This window comes from Indicator indicator, chromosome 8 (assembly GCF_027791375.1).
Source record: "Indicator indicator isolate 239-I01 chromosome 8, UM_Iind_1.1, whole genome shotgun sequence".
Lineage (NCBI taxonomy): Eukaryota > Metazoa > Chordata > Aves > Piciformes > Indicatoridae > Indicator > Indicator indicator.
In genome coordinates, this window is record NC_072017.1 from 27,590,098 (window position 1) to 27,611,234 (window position 21,137).

Genomic DNA, 21,137 nt, shown 5'->3' on the forward strand with positions numbered 1-21,137 from the left:
TTCTAAGTGTTTTTTCCCAACAGATGCAGCTAGGCCTTGTGCCATTTTCTCCCCACTTCCTCCAGAGGTAATTATCTTCCTCCATCAATAGCGCTGTCAGAAATTGGGCACATAATTCAGCATTTAAATGAACAAGCAATGTAATATTTCCTGTCTCCCACCGCCGCGTTTTGCAGCTCACATTCTTCTCTGTCGCTCGCTCACTCTTGATGTATGTCCTGGGTGCAGTCCTTGAATGCATTCTCTCCCCTGTGTTTCATTACAGATGTTGGCTCCGACTTGACACCTACTTCATTTGGAGCTTTATAGGACCAGCGACCTTGATAATTATGGTAAGAACTCCTAATTAACTACTCCATCTCTCAGGTCAAGAAATAAAACTTTTGCTGTCCCTTTACTCTTTATTTTTAATTTACACAGATTAATTTGAGAAAGTCATGTTCTTCTTTGACCTCACCTGGCACAAGCAATTAGACCCTCATTATGAGAGGCTCTTGGCATTGCAAAATGTCTGCTCAAAACAGGCTGGGGAGCTTCGGAGACGGTGCTCACAGAGTTTGGTTACTACCCTTGGACATTTGAAAGTTCCAAGCTCTATTCTGATGCCCCTCACTGCCTGCCTGCCTTTGCATTTCAGAGTGAAGCTTTGCATCAATCATGCAAGAAAAGGGCAGGGTCAGAAAGGCACAGGCAGGGGGAATGAAAGAAATTCCAAACTGGAAGAGAGGTTTGGTGGTGGTTTTTCCTCCTCGGCGGAAGTTTAAGCTCGTGTGACTTCATGGTTAGCACATTGCCAGCATATCAGCTAACACAGCAACAAGGTAGAGAACTCCACTTCAGGGACAGCTGGAGTTTTCTCATACTTTAATCGCTACAATATGGCTTAAATAAACCACCCTTTGTTTTGCATAGGCTAACACAGCAAACCAGGCACTCTCACTTCAATGCGGACATTGTCCCTGCTTCTCCTGCTTCTCCCACAACTGGGGGCCATTTCGACAGCCTTCCACATCAGGAAGGGAGCTGCATCACCAACTAAAACCCTTGGGTTTTGTTTCTTCTTTCCCTTGAGCAATGAATTAATAAAAAGATATCTTCATTTTTTGATCACGGGCTTTTGGGGGATCTCCTTTCCCAGAACTGGAAGCTTTATTAACACTGAGACGTTGAAACACCATCACATCTTTTAAAAAACAAATCAAACTCTTTCCTTTTTAGTTTTTGGGGCTTTTTAATTTTTTACATGGTGCTAAGCATCTTCAGCAGTAGTGATTTCCCTGACCACCTCCCCCATTACACTCTATTTAAAAGATATATTCAGAGGAAGAAAAAAAAACGAAGAATTTTTTTTTTTGCTTTGTTCCAATGGAACTGATGAAGCAAGATGCTTGAAAAGACCCTTCATAGAATCATAGAATGGTAGGGATTGGAAGACACCTCTGGAGATTATTGAGTCCAACCCCCCTGCCAAAGCAGGATCACCTAGGGCAGGCCACACCTAGGGACATGCAGTTAATAGACCAGTTCACTTCATAAAATCTTGGGCAATTTTCTGTTATTTAGGCATGGTAAAACTGTAGTAAGAGCTAATTTCCTAAAGCAACTTACCTGTTACGGACCACAAATTGACTTTTTCTTCATCATGTTGTGCTGTCTCATGTAACCCTTTTTTCCCCCCTCTTTCCTTCCATTTCAGCTTAATGTCATCTTCCTTGGGATTGCGCTCTATAAAATGTTTCATCATACTGCCATACTGAAACCCGAATCTGGATGCCTTGATAACATCAAGTAAGTGGCTGGTGTCTCTTTTTCTCTTTCCCTCTGTCTATCTTTTGCTGTTCAGGGCCTTGTTCCGCTCTGTGAAGAGCACAGAGTAACCAGCTCTGCCAGCAGCAGTGATAACCAGAGGCAATACGTTGGGTTATGGCACTGCAGAGTGGTTTCTAATCACTAGCAAGTGGTTGATGGTGAAACACTGTCTTTACTGGGATTTGGCTGCCAGTGGTAGCATTTTCCATTTGATTTTGTATGAAGGAAGCAAAGTTGCATTTGCTGTCCTTGAAGCAGGTACCTCTTAGTCCACTACATAAAAGGAGATCGTGGCCAATAATTACTGGCTAATTACTACAGACTCTACAGGGAAGGTACTGAAATTGTTGGTCATTACTATTTCTCTGTGCTCTGTGGGCAGCAGCCTGACTTCTTTTTTGTTTGTTTTAGCCCCTGACAGATTTAATGATTCAAATTCTCCCCACAATCTGATTTGTTTCAGCAAAGTGACTGGGGGTTTACCTGGGGGTGCCCACATCAGAAGGTGTGCTTGCCAGCCATGGCATGGTTTGTTTGCCCTTGGATTTGGTTGACATCTGAGCCTGGGCATCTTAATGTCTAGCAAGCTGCCTCATTATATTAGAATATTACTCTCTGTCAGTGCCTGTTTATTCAAGTACCTCTGGTTTTAATTGCTCAATTCAAAAAAATGGGGAGAACTTCAGCTGCAGCATGTGATAAGATGGGGAGCCTGCTAATTATTAAAATTATCTAATGAACTTCAGGAGGAGGAAATTCTTGGGAGTCAACACTTTGCTGCCCATCCAGGAAAGGGCAGTGTTCTGCAGCATGGTTGGAAGTTGGTTTTCTCCTCTTTCCTGTGGTGGGAGTAGGAGAAGAGGCACCAAAGGAGCTTGTTAGGAGAGGACTGAATTACAGAGCTGCAAGACACTTCTCAGGAGAGCACAGGTGGCTTTAAACTAAGTCAGTCCCACCCTAAAACTTCCCCAGCAGGCAAAACTTGCCATGCTCCCAAAATGCCACAACCTCAGGTGGTCCATTGAGTGAAGTTTTAGTTTCTTAGGAACACCTTCTTCTTCAAGGGTGGAGAGGAAATGGAACCAGAGTCTATACAAATGCAGGGGACCCCAGTGAGCTCAGGGACTCACACCTTGGCCATGGCTGTCCCTGCCCAACTTGCAGGCAGGTTGCTTTGTGTTGTGCCTCTGTTTCTGCTGCCATCATGGAGTCATAGACTGGCTTCATTTGGAAGGGACCGTAAAGATCATCTAGTTCCAAAACCCCTGCCATGGGCAGGGACACCTTCCACTAGACCAGGTTGCTCAAGGCCCTGTCCACTTGGCCATAACCACCTCAATGGAGGGGTTATCCATAACCTTCCTGGGCAACCTGTTTCAGTGTCTAGCCACCCTCACTATAAAGAACTTCTTCCCAATCTCCCCTCTTCCAGCTCAAAGCCATTGCCCCTCAGTCTGTCACTACAAGCCCTTGTGAAAAGGGCTGTCCTCAGCTGTCCTGCAGGCCCTGTTCAGGAACCAGAAGTCCCTTCTGCAGCCTCCCTGGGGCCTTCTCTTCTCCAATCTAAACAGTCCCAATTCTTGCAGACTTTCCCCACAGAGGAGGTTCTCCAGCCCTCTGATCATTTTCCCCCAAACCTCTCCCTCCCATCCTGCCTGGGTGAGGGAGTGCAAGGGACAGTTGTGTGAGCAGCTACGTGGGGATCGGCTACAGCTGGCTCTGAAACTGCAACACCTGTCAGGAAGCTTTCCTAGGGGCTTGCAGTCTCTGGAATACTTTTGGGTAAGACCATAGTTGTCTTCTAGGTAAAATCACAGTCTTCTTCCAGGTAAGATCATGGCTTTATTCCAAACTACTTTGCTCTAATTTAGGTGAAAAATGCATCTGTGGTGCAGCAGCTCTGGAATAAAAAGACACAGACCACAGTATTTCATAGATAATCACAGAAATATTTTCTGAGCTTACTTCCAGAGGTCTGTACCCAGATCTGTTTCTGAGGAGGTGTTGCCTGATTGTCAGCATGATCCCAGAGCCTTGAATCTTGAATCCCCATCCCTGGAGGTGTTTCAAATGTTTACTGCTTCCTCTACCTACCCTCACCGCAGCAAAAAGAGGAGCTGGCCTGGCTTAGAGAAGGAAGTCTCCTTTTAATACTTTAGAGAGGTGCTGGAGCAGATTTGCAAGCTTGGGGCAGTGAAACGTCCTGTCCATGGCAGGGACCTGATTTATGGGCAACCCAGTCCCCATCTTTAAGCACACTGCTGGTTTCCAAGGCTCTTACTTGGGCAGAGAAGCCAAGTAGCTATGGGCTGCTAAAACTGTGTTTGCTGGAAGGATCCTGAGAGTACAAGCCCCTGTGCAAGCCTGGCAGTGCTTTCCCCTGAAAAGTCCCTTCTGGAAAGGCTTGATGTTTGATTGTAGCTCTCCTTACAGTTTGGGCCACATATCCTAAGATCCTAGTGGATTTCTCACACCTTAAATATTTAGATCTAGATTAGAAGATCCAAATTAGAGGCAGATCCCTCCAGTGACATGCAGGTTGTTTTCTTCTCCATAGGAGCAAGTGATAGGATGAGAAGAAATGGCCTCAAGTTGCACCAGGGCAGGTTTAGGTTGGAGATTAGAAGAAATTTGTTGGCTGAAAGGGTTCTCAAAGACTGGAAGAGGCTTCCCAGGAAGGTAACTGAATCCTCATCTCTGGAGGTGTTTCAAAGAGGTGTGGTATTGAGGGATGTGGTAGAGCTAGATAGTGGTTGGACTTGATGATCTTGAAGGTCTCTTCCAACCAAAACAATTCTATGATTCTATGGTTCTGTGCTCTTGTCTTACTGGTTTACATTTGTAAAACCAAACCAAACCAAACAGAGGGCCAGCACTGGAGGGCCCCTGGCTGCCATCTGTGTGTGACAGCTTTATGGCATAAAGGGAGCTCAATGGGAGTTTGTTCTCCCACTTCATTTCCTAGCCCTGTTCTGTGTTTGGCTGTGGCAAAGCTCTTGCAACATAAATCCTTGAGCCTGTTCCACAACAGCCAAATACTTGATTCCCTGTGGCAATGTAAAAATAAAGGCCATAAAATATTTTAATAGGCTGTTAATAAGCATCCCTGCAAGCTGGTGCTTGCCTATGTCACTTTAAAGGTTAGAAATACATTATGAAGCATAGAAAATAGAGAGCCAAATAACTCCACTTAAATTAATGAACTTGATAAGGGATCAGGTGTCACCTGGGATACCTTTAATTACTGCACCAACAGAACAGCCATTGAAAGGGCAGTGCCTGAACCAGATGCTGTGTGCCTGAAAGATTTGTAAGCACTGCACAAAGTTGTAAAAATAAACTTCCCTAACTTTCAGGAACAGGCCCTGCATTATGGTGCCAGCGTGGGAGAACCTGACATTCTTGCAATGGAGCTCTGGTTACCCATGGATTATCCAGCAAGAAACTGGATGAGTAAAGAGCTGGCTAATTATTCACCCATGTTACCTTTTCTAGCTCAGCTCAGTACTTTCAAGAAGGAAGTAGGGTGGACACATTTTACAGTCAGAGAATGGTTGGGCTCGATCATTTTAAAGGTCTTTTCCAACCAAAAAAGATACTGTGATTCTGTATATGGGTCCTTCCCCCAGTGTCAAGAGCATCCTCCCTGTTTGGCAGGTGGATACTGGGCTGATTCAGTGAGTTCTGCCTGCTGAGCCAGTGTGGGTCATGCTCAAGTCCTCCTTTCACAGAATCATTAATGTTGGTAAAGACCTCTTTAGATCGAGTCCAGCCATCAACCTAGAAGCTCCATGGCCATTAACCCATGTCCCAAACTGCCATGTCCATACATTTCTTGAACACCTCCAGGGATGGTGACTCCGCCACCTCTCTGGGCAGCCTGTTCCAGTGCCTGACCACTCTTGCAGAAAAGAATCTTTTCCTAATATCCAACTTAAATGTCCTCTGGCACAATTTCAGCCCATTTCCTCACATTCTGTCACCTGATACTGAGGAGAAGATACCAACCTGCATCTGGCTCTAACCTCCTTTCAGGGATGTGTAGGGAGCAATGAGGTCTCCCCTCAGCTTCCTCTTCTCCAGATTAAGCAATCCCAGTTCCCTCAGCCACTCCTCATTTGTTCTCCAGACCCTTCACCAACTTTTCTGCCTTTCTCTGGACACTATGCAGCCCCTCAATGTCTTTCCTGTAGTGAGGGATCCAAAACTGAACCTAGTATTTGAGGTGTGGCCTCACCAGTGCCAAGTACAGGGGCCACAACCACCTCCTTCTTTTAAGCCAGGGACTACACATGATTTTTTGGAAGGTAAAAGCCTGTTGTGCTGCTTGCATCCCTAGCCTGCAAGGTGGAGACTACAGGCATGTCAGGATGGTACTGATGCTCTCTCGCTAGCAGATGGCTCCTGGTGAGGATGTGCTACCAGCTGGAATACTTCAGAGCAGCTGCGAAGTTGTTTTACTGGAAGTTGCTTCCATGAAGAGTGATTTCTGGAGCTGAGCAGCAGAAACTCTTTCCTTTGCACTTTTCCATTGTGCTGGGTAGATGTTAGGTGTATGAAATGCCTCAGACTCTCCTAGACAGGAACATGCTTCTTTCTTATCCACATTCTGGTAGGAAGCCTTATGTGACAAAGGAAAATGCATCTACATGTGAATACTCCAGCATGGTTCTAGAGTTTTGCTTTCATCAACTCCTTTCTGGCTGGTCAGGCGTGTACTGTGGCTCCTTGTGGTCCTCACACAAGAAGTTTCTTCTGACTCATGCCAGATGCTGCCACACAACAAACCATCCTGGTGTTTCCAGATGCTTAACCAGCATTTTCTCTGTGAAATGTAAGGTTTCAGGTGAATCTCTTCTCCAGATGCCTTTGCATCATGTGGCAGAACACCACTTGTCCAGCAGCTGTCTTAATACTGTTTATTCAGGTCACCATGGCATTAGTAAAGTGGAAATAAAGATGGGCTCCACTCATGGGGATCTAGATGTGCTTCTCACAGAATCCCAGCATGGTGGTATTGGAAGGGACTTCCAGAGCCCAACCTCCCTGCTAGATCAGACTCACCTAGAGCAGGTTGCACAGAATGGTGTCCAGAGGAGTTTTGAATGACTCTAAAGAAGCAGACCCCAGCACCTCTCTGGGCAGCCTGGTCCAGTGCTCTACCATCCTCAAACTGAAGAAGTTCCTTCTCATGTTTAGATGGAACTTCCTATGTTCAGGTTTGTGTCTGTTAACTCATATCCTGTCACTGGGCACCACTGAAAAAAGACTGGTCCCGTTCTCCTGACACCCACCATTTAAGTATTTATAAGCATTTATGAGATCTTCCCTCAGCCTTCTCTAGGCTAAAAAGCCCCAAGTGCCTGATGTGGAAAATTGGCAGAGAATTTGGTAGGGAGAGCAGTTAGTCAGTTAACAGAAGTCAAGTCCTGTAAGTGGATCGAAATGATTTATCAATGGGGCCAAGCAGCTACCATGTCTGAACTTAACACAGGACATCATTGGTGAAGGTTGAGAGGATGTGCTCTTCAGCAGTGCCTAGTGACACAACAAGCCACCAGGTGCCAGCCAGAACACAGGATGTTTCATCTGAACTTAAGGAAAATCTTTGGTGTGAAGGTGCCAGAGCCCTGGACCAGGCTGCCCAGAGAGGTTGTAGAGTCTCCTTCTCTGGACAGATTTCAAACCCACCTGCACATGTTTCCATGCAGCCTGCTCCAGGTGATCCTGCTTTATTAGGGGGTTTGGACTAGATAATCTCTAGAGACCTCTTCCATCTGCCAGCATTCTGTGAGCTCCAAACTGCCAGTGGAGGGGAGGCAGTGAAACCTCTTTTCTCCTAGGAGAGACCAGAAGCTGTAATTTCTGTTCCCTACTTGTGTAACCTTCCTTTTGAAGTTCCTGGAGGTGCCTGTCCTCTCTTCCTCAGCTCTGTCTGGGTTTGTTAGCCTTTCCCCCACCCAGACCAGATTTTCTCACATTCTTCTGTGCTACAGTATGTGGCAACAAGGTTTTATTTTATTGACTTTGGAAAGATGAGATGTTAGCCATGGCTGCCAAGTGCAGTTGCAGACCCACTGCAAAGAAGGCTAGAGGCAAGGGCTTTGTCAGCTCACTTCTCTCTTTGTCCCATTTTATTGTTATTGTTTTAACCAGTGAATAGTTTGGCTTGTACCATAGGCCACCTAGCTTCTCTTTAGTAAACACAACTCATGGGGACCTCTTCAAAGAGGAGCATGTTGGGGCTGTAGTCTTGGGTTTGCTCATCCAGTGCAATAGAAACCTACCCCAAAGTCACAGAATCATGGAATTATTTCAGTTGGAAAAGTCTTTTCAGATCATCATGTCCAAATATTAACCCAGTGCTGTCATGTCACCACTAAACTGTTTCCTTCAGAACCACATCTACACAGCTTTTAAACCCATCCAGGGATGGGGACTCCACCATTGCCCTGGGCAGCCTGGTCCACTGTTTGAGAACCTTTTCAGGGAAAGAGTTTCTTCTAATATCTGCACTAAACCTTCACTGGTGCAATTTCATTCTGTTTCCTCTTGTCCTATTTTTGTTCCTTGAGAGAAGAGACCGATCTCCACCTTGCTCCAACCTCCCTTCAGTGGGTTATAGAGAGCAAGAAATTCTCCCTTCAGCCTCCTTTTCTTCAGGCTAAACAACTCATTATCATTTCTTATTTTCAGACAGGAGTCCCAGACTTTCAGCTGAGTGCTTCTTTCATTGCTGAAGAGACACTATCAATTAGGAGCTTTGAGATAGTTTAATCCTGCCATTAATCACTGTTGTTTGGTTGGAGATTTCTTCCCTCTTGTGGAAACCTGCTCTTTTAGGGAGTCCATTCAGGCTGAGGGAGGTGAGGGCTGAGGGCTCAGGCACAAAACTGAGAAACCCCCTTCTGCAAGGGTGCCTCTTTGACAAAGCGTTGCCATATCCTGCTCTCCCCATATGTTGTATCGGTGGAAGTGATTATCTGCTCATTTTCTTGCTTCAACATATGTCTTTTATTTCAAGAGACATGACTAATCCCAGCCCCTAGATTAACTTGTTGTTTCAGTCCTGCAGCTTTTCTTCAGTCATCAAGAAAAAAAAAAAATAAAATAAAGTAAAATAAAATAAAATAAAATAAAGTAAAATAAAATAAAATAAAGTAAAATAAAATAAACCTCTCAGATTTAGGTAGGAAATTGAAAACAAAGGTTAAATGGAACTTCCAAAGACTGTCTGTGGAAACGTTCAAATGTAATCCTTGATTTAACACAGTGGTGGTATGCTGGCAGAAGCAGAGGGTTACTGGGCTGGTTTTATTTACTCAGCTGATTGAAATGTAGGAAAAGTAAACATCCTGGGTTTGGGTGCAGTGAGATATGAGCTAGACTTTGGAAAAGACAGGATTTCTTCTCCTTCAGGAGGAAGAGCTGCCTATGGTAACAGAAGATCTTTAAGGTCCCTTCCAACCCAAACCATGTTATGATTCTATGATTACTGCAGAACAGTAATTTGTAGCAGATATCCTTTGAGGACAAAGACCTAGGGTGGGCTGCTTGATGAAAAACTCAACGTGAGCTAGCAATGGTTACTTGCAGCACAGAAGGCAGCCATGTCCTGGACTGCATCAAAAGCAGTGAGAGCAGCAGGACAGGGAGGGAATTATGCTCCTCTGCTCTGCTCTGAGGAGATCCCACCTGGAGTACTGCATCCAGTTCTGGTGCCCCCAACACAAGAAGGACATAGAGCTGCTGGAGCAGGTCCAGAGGAGGCCACAAAGATGATCAGAGGGCTGAGGAATCTCCTCTATGCATATGAAGCATGATGTTTCTGTCACCATTTTCACACAGGCTTACTCACAAAACAGAAAGACTGAGTGGGCTGCTAAAGAATAGGGTGTTGAAATGCTTTGCTTACCATCCAGCTCTGCTATTTGCTCCTTTGACTTTTGGAGGCAACACACTCATAGTGTAGAAATTTCAGGGATGCCTTTTGGAGAAGAATTATCCTTGGATTCCTGCCCCAGGAAAAGAAATTCCCGGGAACAGAAAGAGCCCCTGAGCCAGTGTTTGAATGTGGATAGACTCGAATGAGAAATGAAGTGTGTGTTGTAATGGTGCCTCAGATATGCAGGCAGCAAGAAACATGACAGGAGCATTTTGCAAGGATGACCAAATGATCTGGGTACTGCTGAAAATGAGGAATAGGTTTTTCTCTCCTTTGGAAAACATCCCTCCTCTGCAAAATGTAGATGTTAGCTGTGGAGTGCTGAGGTGCATGTTGGAAATTGCGCATCATGTTTTCATTATCATATAATCCTAGAATGGTTTGGATTAGAAGAGGCCTTAAAGATCATCTAGTTCCAAACCCCCTGCCATGGGCAGGGACCCTTTCCACTAGACCAGGTTGCTCAAGACCTCATCCAACCTGGCTTTGAACACCTCCAGGGAGGGGCACCCACAATCTTCTTGGGCAACCTGTTCCAGTGTCTCACCATCCTCACTCTGAAGAGTTTCTTTCTAATTTTCTGAGCTCAAAGCCGTTGCCCCTAATCCTGTCAGTTTAAACTCTTGTGAAAAGTCCCTCCCCAGCTCTCACGTAGCCCCCTTCAGGTACTGGAAGGCTGCTCAAAGTTCTCCCTGGAGCCTCCTCTTCTCCAGGCTGAACAACCCCAGCTCATACAGGAGCTCTGGCGATGTCTCACATGGTCTTGAGAGGGACTGCAGTGTTTTCACAGAGTCACATCTAAGCTATCATCAGCTAAGGGTCTCTGTGGACCCTGCCTAAGAAAGTACCATGCTTCTTGGTCACCTGGGTAATTCAGTGCTGATCCTCCACAGCTTTTGCATGTATCTCTGCATGAGCAAACTTTGAGCAGGCAGCCTAAAGCAAAATCATTTGGAGATGGAACAAAATGAAGTATTTACAAGCTTCCTACCAAGGAAAGACAGAGCACATTTATAATTTTCCAGTGCAGAGTTTGTGGGCACCTTGGAGGCAGAAACCCTGCCAGTGTTGAAAAAATATCTGTGATTGCATTTCTATCTGGGTGCCTTTTCTTTGCCCAGTGATGTTGATGGCAGCATCTAATTCTCTTTGTTGTAGTCTGCTGTTGTTTGGGGGTTTCCACAGAAGGGTCTGGTTAATATCTGACTCTTTTAGCCTGGAGTTTTTCCTATCTCTGGTTTGTGTGATGGCTGTGCTATGGTTGGGTGCTGATTGTAAAGCACAAATCTTCCCACTGACAGGTACTGTCCTTTTTAAATTTAAGCAAATAAAATAAAAATCAATCAGCACTTATTGATTTGAGAGTGTCCTGGAAGATATTAAATACCTGAGTTCTTTCTGTGAACCCATAAATCATGATTACTGTTTGAAAAAGCAATACATTCTAAACATTTTGTCAGCAAGCTCTGCTGGTGCTGTGTCAAAGAATCATAAAATCAGAATCATTTTGCTTGAAAAAGACCATTAATATCATCCAGTCTAACCATTTTCTAACTCTACCAAGTCTGGTGCTAAACCATCTCCCTCAGCACCACATCCTCTGCTTCTTTGAAACACCTGCAGGGATGGGAATTCAGTTGTTAGTAGGGAGAAGAAACCAACCCTCATCTGGCTCCAATCTCTTTTCAGGGACTTGTAGAGAGCCAAATGGTTTCCCCTCAGCGTCCTTTTCTCCAGACCAAACAGCCCAGTTCCCCCAGCTGCTTCTCACCAGACCTATTCACCAGCTTCCTTGCCCTTCTCTGAACCCACCTGAGAGTCTCAGTGTCCTTCTTTTAGTGAGGGCTCCAAAATTCAACACAATGTTCAAGGTGTGACCTGTTAGGTATTTGGACAACAGCAGTGGGTCCAAAGCCTTTCTGAATCCATGTTGGGGGAAACAATCAGGTATGTGGTTACACCTCAGTGTAGTTTGAGTAATTGTGCCATGCCTTTGCAGCGTTGGGAGGTAGAATTAACCAGGGTAAGCAGTTCTGAGAGTAATAAATTACTTACAGAACATGAGTTGAGCTTAACAGAAGTTCTCTTTCTGCTTGGAATAACTAAGAGCAAATCTCAGAAAGCTGACCATGACTTCCTTGGGTGAGTTGAGGGTGAAAGTGATGATGCTTTGCCTCTGGTAGAAATGTGGGGCATATTTTGCCCCAAATCTTCTGCTTAGGCATCACATAGAGCCAAGGAAGGTTTTTCCTCATTGGTCTGGATAAAATCTGGCCTTGGTCTGGATAAAAATTTCAGATCTACTATTGGAAGGCAGCAGTGGTTTTTAATCTCTATAAAATTTCCTTATACCTGGAGGCAGGACCCCAACCTTTTCAAATCTCCAAGGCATGTAAAGGCAAGAGTTTCTTTTGCAAATGAAGCCATGACAAGCTCACTGGCTTCCTAGATGAGGAGGAGGTCTTCAGGGGACTGGCCATGTCCTGGCAAAGGCAGTGAATGAGCCAGAAGCTGAGACTTGGAAATAACAGCTTGGAAAGCCATGCGGTGAATGCCGGCAGCCTAGGGAAGGCAATTAGGAAGACATTTGGCTTCCAGCCATCAAGGTGGGAACTTTGTCACAGAGCATAAAGGCAAAATCCTTTAAGCACTCTTCTATTGCTCATGATTGATTTTTCTCCCCATGAAGATGCTCCTTCACTAATTAGCAGTGAACCCTCTTGCTTTATGAGGAGAGTGTCTGGACTTTCCAACTCCTTCCTGTAGATTTTCAGCAGTTCAATAAATCAATCTTTTCTAATCCCTGAAATTAAAAAAAGAAAGAAAAGAAAACAAACATCCCTACTGCCTTGTATTGGCAGGCAGTGGGGAGACACAATTGCAGGCTTTGTTTTGTGTCTCTCTTGTGCTTGCCTGCAGGAAATCTCTGTCTCCCTGCTTTATTTGTGTCATATTCATATAAATTCCATGGGTCTTCCTGAGTGCTTTCAAGGGGGCACATCATCCATCTATTGGTATTTAGGTTTCAACACTCATAACAGCTACTAAAGGTCCTGTGTGCTCATGAAATCATAGATTGGTTTTAGTTGGAAGGGACCTCAAAGGTCACCTAGCTCCAAGCCCCCTTGCCATGGGCAGGGACATGTTTTACTAGACCATTATGCTCAAAGCCCTGTCCAACCTGGCCTTGAATATTTCCAGGGATGAGGCATCTACAGCTTCTCTGGGTATCCTGGGCCAGTGATTCACCACCCTCATAGTGAAGACTTTCTTACATCTAATCTGAATTTCCCCTTTTTCAGTGTAAAGCTATTGCCCCTTGTCTTGTGACAACAGGCCCTGCTAAAAGTCTATCCCCAGCTTTCTGATTGTCTCCTCCAACTACTGAAAGGCCTCAGAAAAGTCTCCCCAGAGCCTCTAACCTAGGAGGTGACATTGAGGGACATACTGGTGCTTCCCAGTGTTAATTTCTCTTTCTTGTTTCAAGTAGCTTGATTTTCTGTGTACTTGTGTTGGCAGTTTTGCTTGCTAGACAAGCCATGTTATTTTAGGGCTTGAGCACTCAGCCTATGTGCTTACTGAGCCTTTTTCTGCTGTCAGAGAGATGGGAAAATACTTTGAATTAACAAAAGAATGATAAATTCCAGTCAGGCAAAGTTAAACCATAAAGGGTAGAATTGGATGATAACACCTGAAGCTGATTAGTTATGTAGGGGGTTGTTAAGGGCCTGGTTTTACTCTACATGCCACTCAAAAACTATGTTTTGTTAAATATATTTAACAAAAAATAAAAATGAAGTAAATTCTTTTCAAGATGTAGCAAGAGCAGGCATTATGCTTTTCAAAGCAGAGCTGAATAACTGCCTTTTGAGTAACAGGCTTGCTTTGTTCAGCAGCATTTTAGGACCAATCTGTTTGTGAAGGTAAATTCCTGACTTATTTTTCCTACTGAAAAAAAAATAAAGGCGGCAGCTTTAGAAATCCAGGATCTCGCTATTCGACATGTAAGGATCTAGTTTTGCATCAGATAAGAAAAGTTGCAGACCAGCAACCAGAGGGAGGGGATTCTGCCCCTCGACTCTCTTCTTGGGACGCTACCACCTGGAATGCTGTATCCAGTTTTGATGCCTCCAGCACAAGAAGGACACTGAACTGTTAGAGGAGCAAGTCCAGAGGAGGCCACAATGATGATCAGAGGGACAGGCTGTGAGAGCTGGGGCTGTTCAGCCTGGAGAAGAGAAGGCTCTGGGGAGACCTTAGAGCAGCCTTCCAGTACCTGAAGGGGACTGCAGACAGCTGGGGAGGGACTTTTGGTAAGGGCTTGTAATGATAGGATGAGGGGCAGTGGCTTTGAGCTTGAAACAGTCAAGCATACAGCCACAAAAATGATGGAGCGAAACATCTTCCATACGAGGAGAGACTGAGGGAGCTGGGGTTCTTCAGCTTGGAGAAAAGGAGACCTCATTCATGTTTATAAATATGTAAAGGGTGAGTGACAACAGCCAGGCTCTTTTCAGTGATGCCTAATGACAGGACAAGGGGCAGTGGGTGGAAGTTGAGGCATAAGAAGTTCCATGGAAACATGAGGAAAAGTTTTTTCACTGTGAGGGTGACAGAACACTGGAACAGGCTGCCCAGGGGGGTTGAGGAGTCTCTTTCTCTGGAGGTATTCAAAACCCACCTGGATGTGTTCCTGTGTGATCTACTCTAGGGGATCCTGCCCTGGCAGGGGGGTTGGACTGAATGATCTTTCAAGGTGCCTTGTAACCCCTAACATTCTGTGATTCCCTGAAGAGGGGAGATTTAAGACTGGAGATTAAGAAGAAATTCTTTAGAATGAGACACTGGAACAGGTGAAATACTGGAGCAGGTTCCCCAGGGAGGTCTGGATGGGTCCTCCCTCGAGGTGTTGAAGGCCAGGTTGGAGAGGGTCTTAAGCAAGCTGGTCTAGTGGAAGGTGTCCCTGCCCATGGTGAGGAAGTTTAAACTAGGTGAACTTTAAGGTCCCTTCCAACCCTAACCATTCTATGATTCCATAATTCTATGATGTGTGCCCCCATGTTGGGCTGTCGGTGGATATGACATCAATTTGTTTGCCTTTTGTCCAAAATTGACATGTTGGGGTTTTAAAAGGACAGGCAGTGTGAAAGTGGCTCCCAAATATAAGATGCATTGGTTTTGAAAATCCTGAAGTGTCTGAACAAAGACATCAGTAGGTAGAGGATAAGCAGCTAATTTTAACAGCTAGTTAAGAAAAGTGTTGGTCTGGAAATATCACAAGACTATAGAAGGTGATATAAAGAATCCTTTCTTATCCTAGGAGAAAGTACTCTGGGAAATTGAAAGACATCTAACTAAAAGAAGGTATTCAAAGAGTTTTATGTGATGTATAATTAACCTTAAGAAGTCTTTGCCCCAAGGTAAAGCCAGGAATTTTTTAGGCTTAGAAAATGAATAAGGTATTTATACAGATTGGTAGGCCATCCACTATCCATCATCTGGGCTGTGAAGAAACAGAAGGGAGGTAAGATTTCACAGGCTAAAGGAATCATAGAATCACAGGATCACTTTCATTGGTAAAGACCTTGAAGATCATTGCTTCCTACTATTACCTAACTCTACAAGTCCACTGCTAAACCTTGTCCCTCAGCACTGCATCTCTCCATCTGCATCTCCACGGATGGGGATTCACTCACCACCCTGGGAAGTCAGTTCCAGTCTTTGAAAACCTTTTAAGTTAACAAGTTTCTTCTTATATGCAACCTAAACCTCCTCTGGTGCAACTTGAGGCCATTTCACCTCCTATCACTTGTTAGTAGGAAGAGAACAACCTTCATCTGCTCTTTGAGGCTACCAGCCTCCTGTTAACTATGGAAGGATCAGAGTCACATTAAAATTCGATGGAATGTGTTCCCCTTAGTAGCAGGAATGGGAAGAATTTATCTAAGTCTGGAGAAAGTATTTCAGATCTACCATGTTCAAGCTGCACTAGGGTAGGTTTTCCAATGATTTCTGCTTCAGTATTATTTCCTTGTAACACTAGTGAATATCATCTCAGTTTTCCAGTCAGCAACTCCATTTTCCTGTGGGCTAAGACTCTTCCAAGGCTATTCCTTTGTCTAAGTGATGGATTTTATGTATTGCAGGTAATGACACAGTATTGCTGCAGCACTGACAGACTTCACTGATAGAGTCCAAAAAAACCCAAACAACACACAAAGCCACACCATTCAGGAGTAATGTTTTTCAGACAGGTATTGTTGCTGTCACAAGACTTCAGCTTCTTGCAACTTTTCAGTTGGTAAAATGAAAAGGAATGTTCAGTATTTCACAAAGGATATCATAGAATTATGGAATCACAGAATGGTTGAAAGGCACCTTAAAGATCATTCCAAAGCTTCCCCTGACCCCTGCCATGGAGAGGGACACCTTCTACTAGATCAAGTTGCTCAAGACTTCATCCAGCCTGGCTCCCTCCAGGGAGGGGGTATCCACAGTCTCCCTGAAGAACCTGTTTCAGTGTCTCACCACCCTCGCTCTAAAGAATTTCTTCCAGTCTGAATTACCTTCTTCCAACTCAGTCACTGCCCTTCACCCTATCACAACAAGCCCTTGTGAAAAGTCCTTCCCCAGCTTTCTTGTCGTGTATCCTTCAGATACATGAGAGCTACTCTAAGGTCTCCCTGGAGCCTTCTTTTCTCCAGGCTGAGCAGCCCTAACTCTCTCAGCCTGTCCCTACAGAGGAGGTGCTCCAGCCCTCTGATCATCTTCGTGGCCTCCTCTGGACCCACTCTAACAGTTCCATGTCGTTCTTGTGCTGTGGACACCAGAACTGGATGCAGTACTCTCACAAGAGCAGAGCAGAAGAGAAGAATCACCTCTCTCATTGTGCTGGTCACAGCAGGAGAGATTATGTCCTATGAGTTCTGTGTGTTGAGATTGGAAGTGTTTGGGAGTTAGGCACCTTTGAAAGTCTCACTTCTTTAGGTGCCTGCTTGCTTTGGGCAGTGGGTTCTAGCCACATCCGGGTTGAAAATGGGGTATAAACTTCTTGGGGTTTTTTGATGGTTTACTTCTGAGCTGCTTTGAAGTGTTAGCCTCAAGCTAAGAGGCTGTGTTTAGTGATGTTTTGTCCATACAAGATGAAATGGAGCCTTCAGCTGCCTTGAAGAAAGGCACATTGCTGAAGAACTTTGCAAAGGTCTGGATAGGCGCAGCAGAGCTGAGGGGAGGGGGTGGGGGGAAGCAATCCCTAATTCTCTCATTTTATAAGCTATCACCACTGACATTTCAACAGTAAAATCTTTACCCTGTGTGCTTGTAAATACAGCAGTAGAAACTACTGCTGCCCTGGGAGCTCCAGACTGTCTCACCTCTTTGGTGGATTTAGTTACATCATGGGGGGCCTACAAGACCTGCAGTACTAGACATGACCTGAGCACAACAGCAACCTGCCCTGGAGATCTCCCAGGCTGAGTGAATAAGAGAGCAAAGAGAAGCAGAGGGATCCAACCAACATCATGCTGCACAGATGGGACTGGTGCAGCTAAGGGGGAAGGCTTTTAAGATCGGTATCTTTTCTGTCTTTTTCCTCCCTCCTCAGATCCACTGAAGATGCAGAGGTTGTCCCAGCCTTTTTTGTCTTAGACTTATAGAATTATCTGTTTGGAAAAGACCTTAAAATCATCAAGTCCAACCATAACCCAACACTTCTCTGTACACGACTGTTAGACCATGGCCTTAGGCTCCTCATCCAAATATCTTTTAAAAACCTCCAGGGATGGTAACTCCATCACCTCCCTTCTGGTGAAGAAAGGGTCTTTGCTTAGCCAAAGGAACTGAGCTTTTCTTGCTGTGTGTGGAAGCAAGGATTCAGTTCCCTACATCAAGGCAGCTCCTCTACATGTGCTGCTTCTTTCCTTTCTGTTCTTGACATGCTTTGTGCTTCCCCCATGCATTGTTAGACTCTACATTTGAGTGCCCTCAGGCAACCCAGATGTCTTCCTGCAGCCAGTAGAGATCTAAGGCAAGTGGCTGTCAGGGTGGCAAGTGATGACCAGGAGAGAACCTTGCATGGGTGGCAGCAAGGACAGCTGAAGGCGGTGGTTGGATGCTGAAGCAGAGCTGCAAGTGGGCTTGATTAGAAGTTGGGATGGGGATGGAGGCAGGGAGGTCTTCGGCCCAGGGAATGTGTATGTGCCGGAGCTGAGACAGCACTGCTTGCCTGTCAGTGACAAGGGCTGATCTAAACCTCCCCTGGGGCAGTTCGAGGCCATTTCCTCTCATCCTGTCACTTGCTACTAGGGAGAAGCGGCCAACACCCACCTTGCTCCAACCTCCTTTCAGGGAGTTATAGAGAGCAATGAAGTCTCTCTTCAGCTTCCTTTTCTCCATACTAAACACCCCCATTTCCCTCAGCTGCTCCTCACCAGACCTGTTCTCCAGACCCTTCACGAGTTTTGTTGACCTTCTCTGGATGTGCTCCAGCACCTCCATGTCCTTCTTAGAGTGAGGGCCCCAAAACTGAGCACACTGAACTACAGCACTGCAGATGGAGAGTGCTGGGAGGCATGGTGAAGTTTTCCCATCTGAAGGCATGAAAGCCTTCTGCAATGTCTACACTGGAGTTTCAAACCTGTTTTCTCTTGAGATAGTCAAGATTTCTGAAAAGAGATTTCAAAGGTGTGGTGGCAGCCAGGAGGGGTAGCTGCAGCTCACAGCTAACAATGCTGACTCTTGTGTGTGAAGCCAAGGTTCTTTGCCACATTTCAGTTCCCTGGGGCTGTGAGTCAGGCTGGCTGGTGTGCACCAAGTTCACCTGATGCCAGCCCACCTTTGGTTTGGTGGTGGCTGGTGGGAGAAGGGAGGGGGACTAGCAGTGAGGTGGATTCTCTATGTCATGCTATTTCTAATGTTGGTGTTCTTGTCTTTATGTCTATGCATTCTTTAGCTATGAGGATAACAGACCCTTCATCAAGTAAGAATGACCTGAATTGCTGATAAATTTCATTTATCAGTGTGGTCTCATGAACCAGCTGTCAGATCAATATGGAAAAAATCATTAAAGCTTCTGTCATTCGCATTTGAGGCAGAAGAGCAAACTGTGCAGGAAGACAGTCAGGCATACAGCTAACGTGCAGAGTAAACGTGCTGCAGATGTATTGCCAAGCAATTGTCTAGAGATTGGCTTCATTATTCTTTGATTGGTCATTACTTGAATTCAATGGGAATGTTCCCAAGTTGTTTCTATACAGTACAGACTTGTTGAGCCAATAGCAACCCTCTGATCCACTGTGCTCTGCTACTGAGAGTGCTTGATGGTCATGTGGATACAAAGGTAAATGTTCAGAGAGGTGCATGGATGAGGATTCCTCTGATTCCTGTCCCACATAATGGGAGCAGTGGAAACAAATTTGTCTTTGGTGAATTGGAGACTGTCTCCTTCCCCACTAGAGGACCTAAATGTCCTTAATTGTAAGTCTCTGATTTTCAATTAAAGCAAAACATGGCGTGGTTTGGTATTTTTATTGCCATAGAATTGCAGCGTAGAAAAGGAAACAAACCAACCAACCAAAAATAAATAAAAAAACCCAGCAAGTCTGTACAAAGAGCAGACCACAAACCACAAACTGCAGCAAAGAAAGCCAAAAATGCCTCAAAATTCTGTGCCTTTTCTCCTGCAACCAACAAAAAAAGAAAAAAAAAAAGAATGAGCAGTAGCACAAAATGGAAGCAAATCAGATTGGCAGGGGACTTTCAGTTTGTTCTTCTGGTGAAGAGTCCTTTGTGTTCATACCTGCAGCATCATTCCCATATTCTCTTTCATTGCTTGGTTGTTGGTTTTGTGGTTTCTTGTTTGGTTGGGTTTTTTTCTTTTTTTTTTCTTTTTTTTTTTTCCTGCAAAGAAAGGATCTATTCAAAGAAATCTCCAAGTCCTCTATATCTTCAGGTCTTGTTTTCTGAAGGACAACACTCTAGAAAGCCCAGTTTATATTGTTGAGTTTCTTCTAAACCCACAGCTTCCTTTCCATCACAGCAGGCAGCACTAAATAACTGGTTTGCTCCTGCACACCTCTGCAGCCAAAGGCTGTTCCACCAGGTTCAGAAGCTGGCTCTACCTCAGAGCAAAAGACTTTTCTGACATTCTGAAAATTATTTCTAAAAGACTCTGTAAATGCAGGAAGCTTTTAATCCTCAGAGAAAAGAGAAGGAGACAGGGGGAAGTGTTTTCTACTTAGAATCATAGAATTATTAAGGTTGGAACAACCCTCTTAAGATCGTCAAGTCCACCATCAACACACCACCACCATGCCCACTAAACCATGTCTCAAAGTGCCAGGTCAACATGTTTTTTGAACACTTCCAGGGATGGTGACTCTATCATCTCCTTGGGCAGCCTGTTCTAATGCCTGACCACTCTTTCAGTCAAGAAATTTTTCCTGATATCCAACCTAAACCTCCTCTGGTACAACTTGAGGCCATTTCCACTTGTCCTATTGCTCACCACTTGGGAGAAAAGACCAACCCCCACTTGGCTCCAACCTCCTTTCAGGGAACTGTAGAGAGCAATGCGGTCCCCTCTCAGCCTCCTTTTCTCCAGATTAAACAATTCTGGCTCCTGCAGCTGCTCAACTTCATTAGTTTTCATTTTTCTTTAAGGAAACAGATAATATTTGTATTTTTAAATTGATGTGCAATTAAGATGATAATATACTCTCACTGATGGTGGAATCTGGAGAAGAATATCTTGAGGAGAAAAATAGACCAAGTGGCTAGAGATGGTAAACTTGATCTAGTGGCTACTTTCCTGAAGGATTTGGAAAGAGAATTTTCAATTTGCATCGTGCTGAATATTTATTAGTGGGATTGACTGGGAATGCTTCAGAGGAGCTGTTCTGGTCTGCTAGATACATAATAGTGATTTTTAAAGAACTGCCTTAATAAGCCCTTACCTTAGGGAGCTCTTTGGGTTGTGTGGTTAAATAATACATATTTTATAAACTTCAGTGCAAGACTTAATGCCTTTTTTTTTTTTCATTTTAATACTTAACAGAAAAATAAACCAACAAAAAAAAAAAACCATGGATACAACATCAATGTAATTGTGACAAGCTCTGCTAAAAGGAAAAGGGTTCAAGGTTGCAGCTACCAAAGAGTCTCCATAGTGGAGACTGACCTCTCCAGTAATTATTTTTCCTCTAAACTACTGCTGCTTCATTTTCCTCCCTGTTTCCCCATGCTCTGCTTAGCTAATGGAAACTCAGATCTGCTCAAACCATGGCCAAATTTCTACAAGGCTAAGGTGGCTTAGAAGTGTGAGCAGCTCATTGTTCTTTAAACTCTCCTGCATCACCCCAGGCTCATTTTGGGGCAGACAAGGAGG

At 44.6% G+C, this 21,137-nt stretch overlaps 1 protein-coding gene across 17 annotated transcripts in view; it reads left to right on the top strand.

Moving 5' to 3' along the window:
* Window positions 1-21,137, top strand: part of ADGRL3 (adhesion G protein-coupled receptor L3) — a 308,221-nt gene that overhangs the window by 254,526 nt on the left and 32,558 nt on the right. For 9 of the 17 annotated variants that reach the window (XM_054382987.1, XM_054382993.1, XM_054382997.1 and 6 more), the window contains 2 exons: window positions 266-332; window positions 1,697-1,788. In XM_054382987.1, coding sequence (XP_054238962.1) covers window positions 266-332; window positions 1,697-1,788 — 159 coding nt within the window. Of the gene's footprint in view, window positions 1-265; window positions 333-1,696; window positions 1,789-18,704; window positions 18,732-21,137 lie in introns of all 17 variants that reach the window. The other 8 variants (XM_054382986.1, XM_054382990.1, XM_054382994.1 and 5 more) reach the window with 1 other exon arrangement.